General features: G+C 39.2%; 1 protein-coding gene across 3 annotated transcripts in view; it reads right to left on the reverse strand.

The window, feature by feature from the left end:
• Positions 1 to 20,727, reverse strand: part of GRHL2 (grainyhead like transcription factor 2) — a 164,137-nt gene that overhangs the window by 41,447 nt on the left and 101,963 nt on the right. For all 3 annotated transcript variants that reach the window (XM_087864683.1, XM_045805842.2, XM_045805841.2), the window contains exons 9-11: positions 10,212 to 10,370; positions 4,043 to 4,130; positions 3,442 to 3,581 (exon numbers count right to left, since the gene is read on the reverse strand). In XM_087864683.1, coding sequence (XP_087720809.1) covers positions 3,442 to 3,581; positions 4,043 to 4,130; positions 10,212 to 10,370 — 387 coding nt within the window. The remainder of the gene's footprint in view (positions 1 to 3,441; positions 3,582 to 4,042; positions 4,131 to 10,211; positions 10,371 to 20,727) is intronic.

Here is a 20,727-nt window from a genome sequence, read left to right on the forward strand (position 1 = left end):
GATGCTGCCACTCCCAGACCTTGTGGTATAGCGGAGCTAGTTACCTGACTCTTCAGGCGTGAGCCATTCTAGTCATTAGTAAGATTTCCACAGGGAACTTACCCTCTTAAAACTTTTTATATCTATTGTTGTATTGTATACTTTGTGTTTTTTTTTTTTTTTTAACAGAAAATAGCAGCGGTAAGATGTTTTCTTCCACCATACCCCAGGTTTCAATTCGGCACTGGAGCATCCCCCCATGGAGATGTTCTAGAAATGGGACTGTCTATTTAGGTGCATATGGAGTGACCACATAAGTGCGAGAGCCTGGGCCATAGCACTGGCCACACTACTGGATTTTTTGGAAAAAGATCCTGATGTTGGCCTGTTTTTTGCTGGTTTCTTTAAATGCGGCATAATGCGTCTGCCCTGTTTGATTATATGACAGGGTTATGGAGGGCTCTCTGCAAAGTTGATTGGTGACCCCAAAATGAAACAGCCTTCTCTTAAGTGTTTTCCTGCCCTCCAGAATGGCCTTTACTACATTGTCCCCATCCCTGTCCTTGCACTCTCACTTCTCTCACACAATGACCCACTGTTTCTTCCTTGTTGGCTGTAGGTCTTATTACATTTAGAGAGTGTTTCTCAAACTCTAGAGTGCAGAAAAAATATCTGGAGACTTTGTCATAAACGTGAATTCCTGGAACCCTCTTCAGAGATTTTGATTCAAAAGACTTGGAGTGGAACGTGGAAGCCTGAATCAAGCACTCCTGTGCTTTGGGGGAAGGTGGTTTACAAACTACAACGGGGAAGACTGCTCTTGACGGTGGGAGGGAGGAGCAAAGTCCTCCTGGGGTTCAGGTGCCTTGAGGAAGTCCGATCAGAAAGATGATGCCTGTGTATCTCACAACTTCCCCAAGCTCCCCTTATCACTTGTTTTTAAAGGCATTCCAGAGAAAACCCCCAGTGCCAATCTGGGATCTGATGTGAAGAGAAGGACTAAGGATCTCCATAGTGCCTGCACACTGGGTTCACTCCCTCATATTAGTTTTTGATAATTGTCTGATGAATCCACATGTGAATTGATGAGATGACAGAGGAGGAGGGAACGTGTGGTCTGTCAGTGAAAATATTCACTCCCCAGCCCTTGTTCTTGGGCGACTAGGATCGCTGCGCTCAACATGACTGGGGGTCTCGCTGACCCTGAGAGCTGGAGGGCTGCTCACTCTCCAGCTGCTCAGAGCTCTGATGCAGCTGATTTTGACAAGGCTTGTGTCTGCAGTGGTAACCAGGCTGCACACCATCACCTGCCTTTCCCCCTACTCGGGGCCCCATTTATGGTAAAACTGGCCCTTTTGACCCACCACTGCAGGATCTCGTTTTGCACGTCAAAGTCAGCCACCCCACCCCCCCACATCATGGCACTGCTGGCTTCCCTCCTGCCTCAGGACCCATCTCCCTGCTTTCTAGCTCTTCCAAGAAAAGGCTGACTTTAAGTCCCAGCCAGCCACACTGTAGGCGCCCATGTCCTTGGGCCAAGTAAGTTGATCAACCATAGAATATTCGCGAATTGTTCCAGAGCACAGCTGACTGTGTTCCTTTGTTGCCCAGAGCTCAGGCAGGCTCCCTCACTGACCCCCTTAACTCTGACTCCAAGGCCACAGGGGAAGCCTGAGGGCTCTGCAAGGGTGGCCCCAGACTGCAGAACTTAACTTGACAATGAGCTGGGGGCGCTGACTGAGCTGCTTTGCAACTGCTAAAACCAATGAACTGTAAAGGCCGCATTTTCCTTCTGATTCAGCCACAGGCTAGGAACCCAGCTCGGACATGGAGAGGCCAAGTGAGGCCAGAAGACTCAAAGATTTGGTCACTTTTCCTCTGAAGATACATTTATAGCTTTGTATATTTCAGGGAAATGTTGCCAAGAGAACAGGTCAGGCTGTCAGCTTTGACACAGAGCCCAAGCCAGAATCATGACAGTAAACAGAAAGAACAATTTAACTCAATTATCCCTTCTTCTGGAAAGTGTGGATACCCAGCTTCATAAAATCCCATGGGGCTAAGACTGTAAATATACAAATCACCATACTCTTGGGAATTAAAAAAATAGATAAAATGAGGTGCTGGCGCTCATATCTTGATAAATCTTAACATTCTACTTTCCCCTTTGTGACCTTGTTCCTAGTAAAAAAGTAAGACAAGATGGGAATGTTAGTTTTTAGTGGAATCCACTCTAAGAAAAAACTGTAAAGTATTTTGTTACCATGTTCTGTCATGAGCAGCAACAAAGAAGCCCTGCTTATATAACTGCTTTGTCTCATACCTATAATGAAACAACATGGGGAAGGACAATATATTCTTAAGAAAGAGCAAGTTGAGCCAGTAATGATTTCCCCTCCTGACTAAGGTCAATTCCACTGAATGTCTGAACACTTAGAATCGGAGAAAAACTTGAGTACGTCAGTATGGCCCTATTTCTCAAAACAAACCTTTCCTCAGAGGATTTTGAGTTTAAAAGAAAACTAACCCATACAAGATTCGCTAAAACCCAACTGATTTAGTGAAAGACAAATCTGGCTAATGCTAGGAAAGTACATTTTTTTTACCCTATTTTAATTTATCACATAAAATAAATACTACTAAAAATACTAAAGAAAGAAAAAAAATCACCCATCACTTAATCCTACGCATCAAGTGTTACAATTTTTGTTACCTTCAAGTTCAGGTATATATCTAGAATCATGGTACAGACACAAACGGGTATTCTAATTTTTTCTTGCACTTAACATTATCATAACTAGCTCCTATGTTGCTACATAATTTACATAATTATAATTTTAGTGGCCACCTAATATTTCATCAACTTGAGCTACCATAATGAGTTAATTATTGGGTATTTGTTATTTTAATTTTAGCTCTTTAATTTCGCTTGTAGATACTAGAAGACAGGAATTACTTTTAAAAAGGCTTGTCTACAATCTCATTTTTCTTTTGGTGTGGAATGATTTTACTATTCAATGGGAACTGTTGATTTACTAGGGGAAAAGCTGTTGATATGGTTTTCTGTAATCAAAAAATTTTTCCTCTTGGGCAACTTTCTGAAGTTACAGGTGCGTTTCAATTTCCCACCATTAGATGGAGCTCTACTGCACCAGGCTAATCCCACATGACCAAACCGACAACACAAAACTCCCAGCTGATAAACTTTCTTCCTCTTTCGCTGCTTTGTCAACACTTCACTACTATCAGCTCACTCTCTTCTTCCCCTTACTAAGTCAGTTTCCTCTCCTGAGACATTCCTTTCTATAAAAATCCATTTTCTTATGAAATGACTGGCTTTTTGTGGAATGCATGGATTGCAGGGGTTATTTTCAAGGTCAACACTGCCTCATGGGATCCTGTCTTAAGGCTCCACCAGCCCCGGGGAAGAATGGCAGGTGGATGTTAACAGGTAGGTCCTACCTGTCCCGTCCTCTGCAGGTTTGCAAAGTGAACATCAGGTATGAAGAGGACCGGCTGTGAGTGCAGGTCAGGCATCGTTTTGAAGTAGGTGATGTCACTCTTCTTCTGTAAAGGTATCGCCGCCAACTTCCCATCAGAGGCTGGACGTGAGAGGGTTATGCATGACTAAGAACTCTCAGCTGTGAGCCCTAGTCTGAGTTCCCTATTTTCTCCTTGAAGCTTTCTAAAAGCCACAGATGTGAACACACTTTACAATCGCCCCCTCTCCCACTGCCAAACCAACACAAAGAGCGTGAACTTCAGGTGAGCACTCTTAAGGGGGAGCCCTCGTGCCCTCCTGTCCTGCTCTGCACCCTAGATTCCTTGTCTGGAGGAGGAAGATGTTGGTCTCCATGATATTACAAAGTCCCTCCCAGCGCAAACAATCTGTGATCATGTGATTCCATTTGCTTTTCACAGAGACAATTCCCAGTCTTCATGGCTAGGGAAAAGCAAACCATCCCTCACATATCCACAGTTTCACCCACCATCCACTTCTTTCCACCTGTTCCCCTAGTGGACGTGGCCCGGCCAGAGCCCACCCTTCCTCAGCAACACTCACAGTTGTTGCACTGGGTTTGGGAGGCCTGGCCTTTCCCCTTCTTCCTGTTCTGCTTCCTCTCTTCGTCTCGGATTTTCCTTTCTGCTCCCTGACAGGGAAAAACAAACAATGCCAGCTATGTTATCAGAGCATGCAATAACAGTGTCCACACACAAGTCTTTAGGACAAGAACCAAGCCAGGGGTAAAGGGAGAGCAGGCAGCCCCATTTCTGTGCCTCTAGGGAGGTCAGGCCTTGGTTCTGAAGGCTAAGACAGATCCTTATTCTGTGCTATATTTTGGCCTCTGAGTGATCCACTTCTTTGAGATTTCTCCCTTTTTTGAAATCCTGCCTATTAATACAACTTCAATTTGAATCCACAAGAAAGACCAGGCCTAGGTTCCTATGCCAGTGGGGCCAGTTAAATAACTTTAGGGATTATAATAAAATGTCATTAAGATAAAGATTGGCCTGTTAACATCATTCCTAGGCACAGAGAGAGCTTTAAAGTTGAAAGTGAATTCTCTATAAAACTTTGCCTTTGCTTGATGTCACGGAACTTTTAAAAATCATTACAGTAGTGGAAATGAGGAAGGTAGAGTCTAAGGAAACTATATAAAATGTATGATCACTTTGCACATACAAGTATGATTTCAATTTTTGTTTTAATGTGTTCATAAATGCTTGAACCTGGTGGTTGTTCAACCAAATAGAAAAAAGTTTGGTCTATTCACCTTCTTTTTACTGCTCTGTTCCTGGTAATCTGACTCTTTCACTGGCTTCTCTTGCCAGGTCCCACCCTCCTTAACCAACTGACCATCATCTTATATCTCTTTCCTTCTTGGCCTTCAAGGATTCCCTGACGACGACAACGACGACGACGACGACGACGACGACGACGACTACTACTATTATCATCATCATCATCTCTCTTGTGCGTCAGCTTTGCTAACTCATTTTCCTCTTCTCAATCCCCCAAATATATATGTTCCAACGGTTTTCTTTTCCTTTCTCTCTCTCTCCATTCTTGCTGCAGAAGAGTTCACCTGCACCCATATTTCCATGATGCTCTAAACAGGCAACATCCAGATAGACACCCCCAGACTAGACTCCTCCCCTAGATTTCAGATACGCATTTACAGTTCCTGCCTGTCCTTTGTGACAGTATCCGTAGAGTGGTGCATACACTGGCTAGCAACCTCCAGTTAAAAATTGCCCCTAACTCATCACACACAAAAAAGATAGATTTGAAAATATAAAAATTTAATCCTGTTATGCAAAAAAAAGAAAAAAAAATCCATTAAAAGGCAAAGGACAAAATGGTGAAAATATTTGCAACAAAAGATCATAAAGTACTAAATCCTTAATATAAATAATGATTCAAATTTAAAAGACAACTAATGCACCAATTTAAAAAATGAACAGGAGTCATGAAATAGGCACTTCACAGAAAAAGACATCTTTGAATTAAAACACTGAGATACATGTTTTGTTTATTAAATTGGCTTAAAAAAAAAAAAGCACATTCCCAATTCTGGCTAAAGTAACTGCACAACACAAGAGATTTGGAGATTTGTGGGCAATGAAGGCATCATAAAGGAGATAGCATTACAGCTAATTCTTGAAAAATGAGTAATTATAGCTAATATTTACATAGCACTTACTCTGTGCCAGGTGAGTGCTAAGAGCTTTACATTGATAAGATCTGGACAGATATAACAGTTTAACCAGATATTTAAATATGTTTTTATGTCAAAAAACTTACTACCAAAAGGGAGTAATTATTTTATAGTGCTTCACTTTTAAGGTTTGAATTGTCATGGATAATTATAAACCATGGAAATTCACAGCAAGAGGGAGGTAAAATATAGAAATACATCCTTTGGAAGTTTCTTCATGATATATTAAGGTTTTGCAGAGTTTTTGTGTCTAGATAACATATAATATTTTGAGAAAATAAAGTGTTAAATGTATAGACATCGCCTTGTTGAAACTGGTGGGAGAAATAAGCAAAAGTCTCCTATTATTCTTTTTTTGTTGGGTCCATAAGACATCTTTCTATGTACTTGGAGTTCTGTACAATATATTATTTAATATAAATAAAAATGTAAAATTTTTTCTATCTGTATAAATTACAATTCACTGAAGATACACCCGAAGGTTTGTCAAGCAGTTTTATTTCTAAATTGGTGCTTTATTTTGTACTATTACTTCAAGGAAAAAGCCTGCAATTAATTTGTTTCAAGACTTATATATGTTCAGGGTCAATTTTCAGGCAATAAAGTCACCTGATTTTACAGGCATTCTTTGATATGTCAAACCAAATGGATTAACATAAAACCTACAGTGGCTCCCCCAGAGCCTAGCCTTGGTGCCACGTCTATATAAGAAATTTCCTGCCCAGAATGCTCAAATATCAGCATGACAAAACAAGTCTGGATAGTCTCCAAACATTTCTAGGAGAACCACAGTTCCTATTTTTAAAATAAAGTTTTGACTTCGTAATGACCCAGGGAAACTCAGATATATTTAATTAAGATGGAGAAAGCTTCCTTGAACATGACCTTCCATGAATTCCTTTATTCCCTTTGATTATTTGTGACCTAAAGCTTCTAAAAGATATTCTTTCCACTCTTACCAAAGTGCAAAAAAGTCTAGCTCTTCCAGAACAGTATAATTTGCTACAAAGACCAAAACTTATCATTTGAAAATAATTTCCTCTACCTAAATGTTCACTATGGAGAGTTAGATTTAAAAAATATGCCTGAAGATTTCCTGATTACATTGTGATCACTTTTGGCACCTCTTGAAAGGTGATGGCTATCTTTGTTTTATTTGACACTTAAATAATTTCTCTTAAATTTATTTTAAGAATGTGTCCATAACCAGTTGAAAGCTGGCCAAGGTGCCAAGATGGTTTGCAGGGGTATCTTTAGCTTTTCATAATCTTCAACAATCGTCACCTCCAAGATCTTTCCAAACAAGAATTAATAAAGAGAAAAAAATCTACTATAAAAAAAGAACATGGCTTTATTTCTCAAGTTTTGCACAATACATACTTACTCTTTATAGTACTACAATTTTTGTTTTTCAGGAAAGATAATGGAAGTAATTAAATATAGATATAAAGACATAGACATAGGTATTAATACAGGTAGACATATAGACAGATCCCCAATTTTTTTAATGCAAAAACATGTATTTCCATTGAGGCATCATAATATCAAAAAAAATTAGAGAACGTCTTTATTTGATTCTCACAAGTGTGTTAATTATAAATCAAGGTGGAGAACTATAAATAGTGTGGAACTCCATCTGTTTAAGATTCTTTACTGTGATTGGGAAACTTACGATTTTAAAATGGAATAGCTCTTAGTTCTTTTGGTTTAGAGGAGAATTCAAAATAATCATTCGCATTTACACACCCATTTGAAAAGTGGAAAAATTAAACTTTTTCTCTTTTTAATTTCCCAGGAGTAAGTTTTGCCCGGGTTTTGAAATTAGAGCTGCAAATACGGCAAATTACAGTGCAAGATTTTGTATCTAGCTTATTAGAAAAATGACTAGCAGTTAAGGTTAATACACCCTGCTTGAGATTTCTTCCTTAATCCTTAACATCAGGATAAGTAAACTAAAAACTACCCACTGGAAACACTTTATATCACTAGTTTCTTTGAGTCCTAGGGCATAGGTGAACGACAATGTAACACTCTCTATTCATCCTGCATTTTCCTTTTGTTTTGAATTTTAGTATTTGTCATATCAACATGGTTGAAAACAATTATTATATGAGCATCCCTTAAGGCCTCTCTTTCCCACGTTCAACTCCAGCTGCAGAATAAAGGTTAATGGGCTGCCCAGTGTCTCTATTCCATCCTTTCCTCCCTTTCTTCTTGCCCCAATCCCATTCCTCACTTCCAAGGAGATTCCCGGAGGGGTATTCTACAATCTCCCTTAGAGTATCTGGAATACAATGAGGGAATTCGAATTATTTAAATGCTGTCCCATTTGTACTTTAGAAATTCCATGTTGCACATCATCTGAAAATGCTTTTTTAGTGTTTAATATGCTGAATTAAAGATATTAACTGATTTTTGTATGTTTTCTTTACTTTTTAAAGGCTACCTTGGCTCTTTGTTGAGGTTTTGAATCATCAGTTGTCATTTTTGGCTTTTTATGTGTACAGTTGGTTATCAACTCAAGAAGTGTGGGTTTGGAATCAGACCTATATTTGCATCCAGCTCCCCTACTTTTTCGCTGTGTGACTCTGGCAATTGACACACTGTTTTCTCATTTACACGACTGTGTCTATTGACCTAACTGGCCCTCTGTACTGGGGAGGCTACCTAATTGTCCCTGAGAGTGCTGTTGAAAAGTTTGATGATAAAAGTTTCCTTACAAATGGCTTTTTATTCTATTCTATTCTATTCTATTCTATTCTATTCTATTCTATTCTATTCTATTCTTAGATGCTCAAAGAATATTTTTAAACTTTCATAAGTCAACAACTAGGTATTGATTATCCTGGGTTAATTTTCCCAAGTACATAGTCGGCTGTTTAAATATATATTTATATTATTTATATATATAGTTTATACTTTAAATTTTCCTAATTTATCATTTTAAGCATTTGATTTGCTCCACTGTTTTAGTTTTCTCCCTCAAAGATTCCTATTACATGTATATTGGATCTTCTTTACCTCTGTCCTATATCTATTATTTTCTTTGCATCTCGTTTTTTACTCCTTTTGATTTTTAAAATTTTTCTCTTTTCAACTTGTATTTCTCTTAAGGCTCCGTGGTTTATTTATTCATTTTTGTTTTGCTTCTAGTGTAGTCCTCACTTCTGAAATATTTTAATCTTTTATTTCTGAATACTTTCTTGAATTCTATCACAACTCTTTTCAAAACAACTCATGAATTTTTCTATGTGATTTATGTTGATCTGCATGACTTCTACGATTTTCTTAATTTCATTTAGCTCATTTTGGAACTTAAGGTGTAGCTGTCATCTGTTTCATGGGCAGGTACCCATTGTCCCCAAGGAAGTCAGGCTGATCTTAATCTCTTTTTTCATGAGACAATGTATGGGATTCAACTGTTTTTCTTTTCTGATGGTTATTTTTAAGCGAAATGAGTGGATCAAGATAGTTCTGCTGACTTCATGGCTCTCATGCTCTCTCTTCCGACGTGTTCACAAAGTTATAAGAAAAAATAGTCTGTATTTCCTGAGATCTGTCTACTCTGTAGCCTTTTGTCCTCATCCTTTTTATTTGGAACTTCTCTTTCTTTTGCCCCTTTTTTTCGAGGAGTGGGGGAAGTCCAATTCAACTTGGATTCTACTCCCAGCAGCTTTTTCTCAGAGCAGAGTTTAGCCCTAGAAGGGAACTTTAATTTATAACTTTCCAGAGTTTTGAGACCCAAACACTTCAATGTTCCATCCCTTTGCATCTACCAGCAATAGCAAATTGGAGTCTACAGAATCTGTACCCTCCCACCCTGGTTTCACATGCTGTCCTCAGATGGCACACTTCAATCTCTAATGAGTACCTTGGGGCAATTTTGTAGGTTTCCTGTTCTCTGGTTGTCAAGTAGCCACACTGGTTTCCCTCATGATGCTGATATCATACAGGTCTCAAAACTACTTGCTGTTTACTCCCACTCATATTTGGGATTTGTAAGGATCTTATGTCACATAACCATAGGATTTTAAGCTTTGCTATTCTAATTGCTGTATCTTCTTATGGTAGGATTCAGAGAGATTAAAAAACTGTATCTCTTCCTGAGTGCATGTTTATTAATGAACTTATTTTATAGGTGCCATTTCTATTCCAAAAAGCTCCAGATGAGACCCCATTTAACCCATAATAAAGGTTATACTAATCTGCTCTGGGACAGGCTTATACCCAGTAAAAACTATTAATCTATTACTCACTTATCTAAGTGAGTAGCACAGTGCAATGTCAATCAGCCATTAAATTAGTGATAAAATGATTGACTAAAAAAAAAAAACAACAGCTGACTGATGACTCCCTAGATATCAAATAGGAATTGAAAATGAAAGGTTACAACTCCCAGTGTGCTTGATAAGGTGATTAATTCGACACTACTAGACAAGAGAAGGTGACAAGGAGGAAATGTAATTAAAAGTAATATCTAATAACAAAGATACCTTTATGATCTTTACTCACTTTGTCGCAGAAGACCTTGATCTGGCAGTAAGCTCTATGAATGGGTTTATTGCTACGATTATTATAACTGTATGTATCAATCTGAATCATCAAAGGAAGTCCTTTCACCCCTTTCTGGGAGGAGAAATCTGTACTCAGGCAATTCACAGTGATGAAAATCTGAGTGTGGGAGAAAGAAAGGAAAAAAGTTCATAAGTCACCATAAAAAGGATCTATTAAAAAATGCATAAACCTTAGACTTGGAATCAAAATACTACACAATCTCATAAGGACAACTGAAGAATATTTGGATACTCTGAAATAAGAACACGCTGCACACATAAAGTATATCACATAATTTATAATTTAAATATATAAAAATTGTTGCTTTCACATTAAATCTTGAAATAGACAACCAATACTTTCCTTCAAGTGTATCAGCAAAGTTTTTTTATTTTTCAAACATGCATAAATCAGATGTGTAAAACACTCTCTCTGCAACATATTAAAGCCATCACTTCTAATTATATCACTTTCTCAAATCTCTGACCTGTGAGGTTAAAACAAAAAAAAAACCCCAAGATGCTAGATAGCATCTTCCCTTGCACACTACTGCACTGAAGCAGTGATTTGTTTATATATCTGTTTTTCCTACCTGACTCTTAACTTTGAGATTTGAGACCATTTCTTCTGTTTTTGTATTAGTGGCACCTAATGTAGTGTGTGGCGGAGAGTAGGCATTCAAAAAATATGTGATGAATCAATTCATGAGTTTATCTGTAGAAAACCCCCTAGAGATTGGTAGTCAAAGACCCTAAGTTTTATTTTTTTTACTTTTATTTTTTTAAGTTTATTTAATATATTTAGTGATCTCTACACCCAATGTGGGCTTGAACTGATGACACGAGATCAAGAGTCACATGCTCCTCCACTGAGCCCGCCAGGCGCCCCCAAAGGCCCCAAGCTTTAGTTCTAGCTCTAACATTAACTAGCTAAGAGACCTCAGACAAGTCACTTATCGGCTTTGGTTTTCAATTTTTTCTTTAAATCGTTTTTAAAATCCTTCCCTGAAGGGCAGAATGTAAACACCAATATACTTCCAGGTTACCGAAAGGGCAAAAGAAGAGCTGGTGAAGGTAAGACATAAAATGGGAGGGAGGAAATGTAGTAAACTCACTGGCATCCTCATCTTAAAACAAGGGGCATCAAGAGATATAACAGAAATAACATGAATACAAAAAAAAAAAAAAAAAAAAAGGAAGCTCCAATAAATTATTAAAGATTATAGCACTGACCAACAGAACTAAAAATAATAATTTGTCATAAAACGTTGGGAGGAACAGAAGGAGTGTAAATGACTAAATTTATCCTTATTTTACATAGTGGGTATATCATTTACAGTTGACTTACCAAGGAATAAAGGAATGGGTGCAGCACCTTTATTTATGTGGTAAGTACATCAATATTAAGATGTGGTCTCTGGGAAAAACCAAGCATTTTTTTTTCATTTATACCACATTTATTATTTTTGTTTAACATAAAACTTTAAATCACTCATTGTTCTAAAATTGTATAGTTATGTATTCTAAAAACCACTTCATTGATGCATCATGTGACCCACGTTTTACTTGGTCCCACCGAAATTTTCACTCACTTTGAAACCCTTGGTGTGCCACAGCAATATCAAAAAGAACAGCCCTGCAAAAGCAAAGAGCCACTGGCATGAGCTGCTTTTTAAAGGCCATTCAAATCTTTGATTTTACTACCAGGACTGATCTAATTCATTTCGAGCTCTATTGCCTGTAGGCTTTTGGTAATTTATACAAACAGCTCATTTTTAGTGCTATATCTTGTATAAAGATCATTTTGTATTTTAGTTTTGAACCTCTTACTTGATCACAAGAAACACCTCAGTAAAGCACCACATCAATAATAAGGCTAAGATGAAAGGTCTTAGTGACATGCTAGTTACAACAACCTCATACAATGTGCCCCGGACTCTCACTTCTCCAGCCACCATCTGAAAACAAGTGCCTAGAGATGATCTAACAATGGCTTCATTCATTCATTCATTCATTCATTCATTCATTCATTCATTCTATTCATTTGTTTATTCATTCATCCTATAAACATCAACACAAGCCCACCGTGGTTCAAACACAACATCATACACGGGGACAGAGAAGAAAGAAGAAAGCCAGACCCCTGCCTCGTGTAGTGGACGGTCCAAGAGGAAGACAGATGAGTAATCCAGTAATAACCACCACAGGGTGGTCAAGGCTCTCCAAAGAGAGCTGTGTACAGAGGCACTGAGAACATAGAACGCAGCATCGAACCTAGAAGACATGTGTGAAACAAAACCCTCGCAGACACTGGGATGAGACTATGGACTCCACAAATGCTTGTGAATTATTTAGGAATGATAGAGAAAAAGAATGACTAAAAATGCAAATGTCAAGTGATTCAGAGGAGCTGAGTGATAAAGAGCACTAAAAAGAGTATGCCATGCCTGTTTCTCCTCCTGAACATTCACGGTAAAAGTACACAGAAAATGTTGTCTGCTGCTCCTGGAGATGACCTAACTACAGAAAACGTTCATGCACGACACAAATATTTTTAAATACCTACTATGTTCTTGAGATTGTGGTAGGTACTAGCTCAGATGCACTAGTTATGGTCCTATAATCACAGAAGTCAGAGGCTACGTGGAGAGAGAGAGGCAGTATGATGGTGCTCTAAAGATTACAATAACTTCATCAAATGCTGATCTATCTCCAGGTCAAACAAACAAATAAAAGCAACTTTCCTGGGGACACTTGACTTCTTTTATTGTTATTGTTATTACTGACAATGGAGTTATCTTGGCCAGAATGTATAAAACACAACTTTATGTCAGCAAATTAGTGATCCCTCTGGGGAGCTAGGCAGTTGTCCATATTTTTGACCATGTATTTCATAGAGAAATCTTCCTGTAGTGACTGTAATCCATGGAGACTGTTGTTTTCCACTCCCTTATAACTCCTGCCTAGCACTACAGAAGCCAAAAGAGAACAGTGCAGGCATATTTCCTAAGGTATTAGGATTCACAGTCAGGTCAGTGAATTATCCATACCTCACGCGCAGTGGACCACACTCAGACAGGCAGGATGCAATATTCTCTGTGGCCTTTGTCAGCTCCAATCACAACTAAGAGAGCTGGGCTGATGGAACGTATATATTTACAAGGGCCACTTGAATAGGACAGACCCTACTGGCAACATACTACAAGAAATAGACTAAATCCTCTTTGGAGGAGCTGGAACAGTCAGCCACCCAGTAGCAAGGGTCTTTAAAGGTCAAATGAGCTACAACACACTAGATTGTACATGGACACACTTAGATTAGGTTCTTTTAATACAGGAAGATTCTTAGTAGAAGGTCCAATGGGCTCTCTTTGACTCATGGCATCCTGATTATAGAGAGTAAACAAAACGAGAATCTGCCTTCTCTGCTACATTAAGTTGGCAGCTTGCAGAATTATCCTAACAGGCAGGGATTTTATAATAGAGTTGGCACCGCTTTCCTCTTGCCTGGCTGCCTGAACCAATAGCAAAGCACAGTGTCAGTGCCTGATGGTATCAATCATAGTCTCGCTGTGCTGCACTCAAACTCTAAGTGGTTGAACTTTAACTGCAGTTGGGGAGTAGAGGGGTTGGGAAGGTATGGAAAGGCATTAACTAAAACCTTGCCTCGAGAACTGATAAGCATTTATTTGTTTCATCTTGCAAACCCAACCATGTCCCAGTTCCATGCACAGCAGGCAAACGTGAAAGCCAATTTCTTGGAAGTTTATCTACAAAGCACTGTTTGCAAATGTGTATGTATTACAGAAACTTAGGGAAAAGGTATGTATTCCCCCACCAAATGTTCATCCAAATGTCAAGCACAGAATATTCTTAACTCCAGTAGGAGTCCTGATTATGTAAAGAGCATATAAATGACATGAACAATTGGGTCTGTCACCCAATAATTATGAATGTTACATATGTTCATATAATGTTTTCAAAATCCCAGTTATTAATTTTCCTGTAATTCTGACAGTATATAATTTATTCTTTAGAAAAATATTCATTAAATCAGGTGTATGTAGGCAGATAACAGATAGTATTTAAATTTTGTCATTGGTTAAAAAATCGATTCAGATAGATTGTTTCTAAGTATACCAAGACCTTTCCAGAAACAGAGGCAGTCTCATGACAATTGACATTTCTTAATAAAATCTTTTTTTACATATGAATTGCAATTTCCATTTTGTAGTTCCTAGATAAGACAAGTGACTTTGTCCAGGTTATAATAATTCTCAGTTGTGCACTATGCATGTAGTAAGATTTATTAAAATAAACATAGATCAATGGGCTTTAGAATTACTACATTAACTTGATTATTAACTCCCAAGATTTTTTCCAAGAGCTTGCCTTTAAAATAAATGGGTGTATCTTTGATTTACAAAATGATTTGAGATTTAAAAAAATCACAATGTCCCTGACTTGATGGAAAACATTTATTTTTTCCTCTTTAAACAACTGTATTTTGCATTTTTAAGAATCTTCTAATTAAAGACAAAGAAAGCTACTTATTTCCTTATTTTGAGACTCTGAAGAGCTCTTTTCGATTAATGCACATGCATTAACCTGCAAATTAAAGCAACATAGCCTACACCAAGAAATCAGCATTTTCAATCTAAAACACGAACAATATATAAATACATAATTGTGGGCACCTGGGTGGCTCGGTTTGGCTCAGGTCATAAACCTGGAGTCCCAGGACTGAGTCCTGCATCAGGCCCCCTGCTCTGCAGAGAGTCTGCTTCTCCCTCTGACCCTCCCCCTTCTCATGCTCTCTCTCTCGCTCTCGCTCTCTCTCTCACATTCTCTCTCTCTCTCAAATAAATAAATAAAATCTTTAAAAAAAAATACATAAGTGTGCTCTTGCCAATTTCCCCACTCTGTTTTCCTCTTGGTTCTTGGAATTATTAAAGACCATATGGATGGTTTTCTTAAATATCAGCATTTTAATTCCATTTTATATGATGGTATTTGGGTGCAGATGCAACACCAAATTGAGACAGAAAGATAGATAGCCTAAAAGTAGACAATATGAACATGTGAAAGCTCAGCCTTGGGAATTCATTCACTGCCTTCATGCATTAATTTATCAAATATTTGTCAAGTACCTTCTGTCTGTGCCTGGCGTTATGCTACACGGTGGGACACAAGAATGATGAGATAGACTCCCTACCCTCAGAGAGCCTGCTATTTTGTTGAGGAGCTAAGAAACTCTTAGATTTACTGACACTTCCATTTACATAGCACTTTGAGGGAATGCTTTAGAACTTGACAATATTATTTCTTTATCTTTTCCTACAGATACTCAGGGCATACCTGTATATACATACATACACATTGGGTTTACTCACATAGTATATCACAGTTTTCCATATTTTTTAGCCCTCAACTTTTTCCATTTCGAGAACATACCAACCCTGTTCCCAGGTGACAGCCTTTGCTATTTGTTGTGCCCTATATCTCCAATGCTGTCCCCACAGATAGCCCCACACATTGTCAGCTCCTTCTTCTCATTTAGATTCCAGTCCAATGTCAACTGTTCAGAAATACCAGCTTTGATTACGCCATCTAGAGCTATCTTCCTCCTCCTCTTCCCACCTCAGACCATGACCAGAAGGCAAACTCTATCACACTGCTCTTTTCCATTTTCTTCAGAGTACTTACCATTGTTTGGATTTATCTTGTTGTTTATCTGTTTAGTGCTTAATTATCTGTCTGCTCGCTCATAAGAGGCTGCAAGCTCATAAGAGGAAGCCCTTATCTGCCTCAAGGTCATTCTATTCCTAGTGCCAATCACATGATAGATACTCAACAAATATTTGTCCAATGAATCAAAAGAAAATTACCTTTCTAAATGCACATTTCCCTCTTTATCCATGTTCTTGCCTTCAAAAGCCAACCTTCTAGGAAGCAGAATTGCTTTGAGTAGCTGAAGTTATCAAAATAATATAGCAGAGTTAGCTGTTCTGACCAGATTTACCCTAAAATTTGTTATCCGTTTGTGTATCAACACATGTAAATTGAGCACCAACTATATACTCAGTACGAATATATAGTGGAATATATAGTGTATGTATGTACATGCATATCTGTCATGGAGGATGCTATTTATAGACACTATGGGAAATACAGAAGTACACGGTACAGCCCTATCCTCAAGGGAAAAGAGGGACATAACAGCTTTTGCTACTGTGGAATGCATATCATTAGATACTAAACTGGCAATCCCAACCTACACATGCTGTAAGACTTGATGAAAAATTGAGAAATCAGCAAGTCAGCCAGGGAAGATTTGACGTAGGAGTCTTGAGCTAGAAGAGCTGACTGAAAAGAATGAAGAAATCGGCCTAATGGGAGAGGAGGCATTGTGTTGAGCTTAGAAAGGAGCCTGAAGGAAGGGGGTTGGTGAGGGAAGAGGTCAACCAAAATGTTTATGTCACTGTGATCAAGTAATGAACACCTGATGAGGTCAAGTGTATATTATCGGGGCCAGGACAGATAGAACTCTGGCCATAGTATCCAACATCCAAGTTACAAAGAGGATAAGGAGAGTGACGCTGAGCAAAGGCCACCAGGTTCAGAAGTAAAAGAAGGCCTGCACCCCTTTGAGAGGCCAGACTGATGGAGAGAAAGGCAGGAAGCTAGACTGCTGGGGGAGAAAGGACTTGGAGACAGACAGGGGACATCACAGCTGGGAAGCCTGACGGAGGAAGGAGGGATGAACAGGAACATGGGTAGCAGGTAGCAGATCGCAGGGCCAAACACAGGTGTTCTTCCAAGATTGAGGAGGTGTTCACGCAATAAGAGAGGATGAATACAAGAGGCTGCAGAAAGGTGGGGTGTGGGACTTAACAGCCTCAGACGTAAGGATTAAATAGGATCGACTCAAAAGTGCAGTTCTGTAAGAAAAAAGAGAGCTTTCTCTGAAACTGGAAGCCAAGTGAGAGGAAAACACAGGAAAAAAAAAAAAAAAGTACAGGAAACTCCAAATTATGTAGCTGGTGCAGATCCCAGCAGTGTGCCCTTGGACTAGTTATTGGACTTTTCTGACTCATTTGTAAATAGGTACAACAATCCCTTCCTTGGTAGTGTGACACTTTACAATGTGATGATGTTTTAAACTGTACAAGTGCTATGAAAATCTAAGGGACTTCCTCCTCATCACCATGGTGTGCATCTTCACAGATACCTGGTCTCCTAGTTGCTCCTACTGTCGACCCGGGCCCTTCCTCACCCCCACGGCACAGCCACAAAGCCCCACCCATTTTGCTTCCCCAACTACGCCTGCAAGGCTGCTTCCTCCTGTCTTCCCAGTTCCCCAGATCAAGCCCCCCTTCCTCTCTGGATTCTCTCTCAGGGCGCTTTGTGATACCATCGCCAAATGATTCAAAGGCAGCTTAGCTATGATTGACATTCATTTGAGCAAAAAGATATTTAATTGAGGTGAATTGATTTGAAAAACAAAATCTGTCTCTGCAGGACACTTTTAGAGGGTTGGAGTCACAGGCTTTGACAGGGAGAGGGCAAGAGAGAAATCTCTTCGACAGAACCTTTCTTGCTCTTCAGATTGCAGGCTGCTGCCACTCTGCTGTCACCTGAACACAGCTTGTGAAACAGCACCTCAGGATAAGGAAGAATTCGACCTTGCCTAACAGTGGGTTGGGCTGTTTCATAAATAATGAGCTCCCGGTCAGAGGAAGAATGTAAGCGTAGAACAAAAGATTCGCTCACTCAACTTGCTGATTATTTGTTGCTATTTCGATCCTTTTTGGTTCATGCTTAATACTTAAAACTTGTACTGAGTTTATAATACTATGGCACAAAATTCAAAAGGCACAAAAGGGTTAACTGTAGAAGCACCCCCCAATCCTGCACAGCTCCCTAGTCAACAGTTTCTTGAGGATCCTTCAGTTTCTTGTGTATACTTCCAGAAATATGCTACGCAATACATATCATTATTCTTTTTTATACAAATGGTACCACAGTAAACATACAGTTCTGCACCTTGTTTTACTAAATACATTTTGAAGATACCACTTTTCTTTTTTAAAGAGCCATGAAATATGGAGTGATAATTTAACATTGGGCTGTTTCCAGTCTTTTCATCTTACAATAACACAATGCATTTCTTTCAACATGGATTTTGTACACATGTGCATAAATAAATTACTGGCAGTATACAGGCCATGTCACTGACTTTTTAGTCTGACTTTTGTTCCTCACTATTTTACTGAAATTGCTGGCTTCAAGGCCAGCCTTCTTTATAGCAAATTCATAAGGAGGGGTTCTCGAATTTAGTATGCATCCAGGAGGCCTTGTTAAAATATGGATTATAGGGCCCTATCAACAGAGTTTCCAATTCAGTAGGTCTGGGGTGAAAGATCCAGGTATTTGCATTTCTAACTCTCCCCAGATGAGGTGGGTGATGCATGTGGAGGACCAGGCTTTGAGAAACCACTGCCTACAGCGCTGACTTCATTCGTCAGTTCTTCCTTCTCTCACCACCTCCTCAACCCTGCCTTCTTCTGTACTCTTCCTCCTGACCACCCCTTCCTTGTCTGGTCCCTCTTCCAACGTCCTTAAATGGGGTGAGTCTAAAGTCCCATCCTTGACCCTCTCTTGCCCATGGTCCAATTCTCTCCGTGGCAATCTCCTCCTCTCTGGTGACTTTTATTCTCTCTCTACAAACAACTCTGAACTTCTCTCCAGAGCTCCACAACTCCCTGCTCTTCTTGAGCTTCCACTCTGCATCTTCGAGCACCCTGTCCCGCCACCTGGCATGCCCTTCTGTCCAACTTCCCCAGACTTAAATTACAACTGACCCTTAAGACACAGCTCATAAGCCAAATCCTCCCCCATGTCCTCCCTGATCCCACAGAAAGGAGATCTCTAAGTGCTGGAGTATTTAGAAATGAAGTATAAATGTGTGTGTGTGTGTGTGTGTGTGTGTGTGTGTGTGTGTGTGTGTGTGTAAGAGAGAGAGAGAAAAGAGAAAGGAAATCTGGCAAATTATTAGCAATGAGTCAGTCTCAGTGAAGGGTATGTGGCATCAATTGTATTGTTTTTTTCAACCTTTCATTTGTAATTTTTGTAAGTAAAAAGTTGGGGACATTTTTAAATAAAAAATAGAGTTCTCTCCGTTTCCAGAACTTTCCTGGCACTTTCACTCTATTTTCATTAGAGTCTTTGTCACTCTTCCCCTCATATTACATTACTTACAGCTATGTCTTACTTCTCAACCTGGCCAAAATGCTCTCTGAGAGCAGACACTCTGCCCAGCTCATCTGTCCATGAATGTCTCCTGCCTAGACTAGCACACGATATGCAGCAGGCAAGCTGCTTCGAGGGAGTGACTGTCCCTTTGTCAGAAATAATGTAGAATATATTACTGCTAGATCCTCCCCATACAAAAAGGCAGTGCTGAAAGAGCACATGCTTTAGACAGTCCAAGGTGGGAGTTCCACCTCTGCTGTGTGTTAGCTGTGCGACTTGAGTTAAGCTAGCTAACCCCTCTGGGCTTCAAATTCTTCATTATTTAAATGAAAAATTATATCCACTTAAAATATGAATACTGCATAATGTATATAAAACAGCTGGCAGAGTGCCTAGTATATAGTAATCACGGAACAAATATTAACTGTGGTGCAGGTGTGTGTGCACGCGTATGCACGCACACACACATCAGCCTCTGAAATCCAAATCTGTAACTTCGTTCTCTGAGCACATACAAGAGTTCATGCATGGAAGTTAGAGAGCCCTAAACAGAGTTCAGTCCAGAAACATGGATACAACACATCCTAACCAAAGATCAGGCTGCTGATATCTTCAGTGAGATGCCTTCCACAGATTATTTCTTCTATACATGAATTAAGTCTAGCTTTATAGCTTTTCCTGCCATCCATTACCTTATAAAACTGGAACAAAGGCACGGCTTTGTTTAAGTTTAATACCAAAGACTCCAGCAAATGTTTACCTTTCCCTTCTTAAAACTTCCTTCACCCACACCACGCCCCAGCAAACACATAAAAATGCCATTTGCCCTGCTTCGCAGTGTGGATCTTGACCTTTCAAGACCCCTCCCAGGAGCCTCCCCCAAACCTTGCTTTACTTTTACGACCAGGAAAGATGCCTTATAATATTCTCTAATCTTTCATTAGATGACTTGTTTTGTTTAAAATTGGGTCCTACTTAGACAAAAAACTGGGATGTAACTTTTTCTTAAGTAATATCTATCAACCTGATCTCATCCTAGACTGTCTTATAAGCAGAAAGAGAGCTCCCAGACTGCTAGCAGGGGGTTGGGGGAATGAACGAGGTCATGAACCCACAGGACATCAGGAGTATGGTCTTCTTTGGCCACTCCTTTGGTTTCTTTTTTCATCCTGAAAATCAATATTTACATTTCTTGTCTTCTCTCTTGGTGTCCAGTACTG

Source organism: Ursus americanus, chromosome 9 (assembly GCF_024610735.1).
Source record: "Ursus americanus isolate L20-20 chromosome 9, mUrsAme1.1.p, whole genome shotgun sequence".
Taxonomy (NCBI): Eukaryota; Metazoa; Chordata; class Mammalia; order Carnivora; family Ursidae; genus Ursus; species Ursus americanus.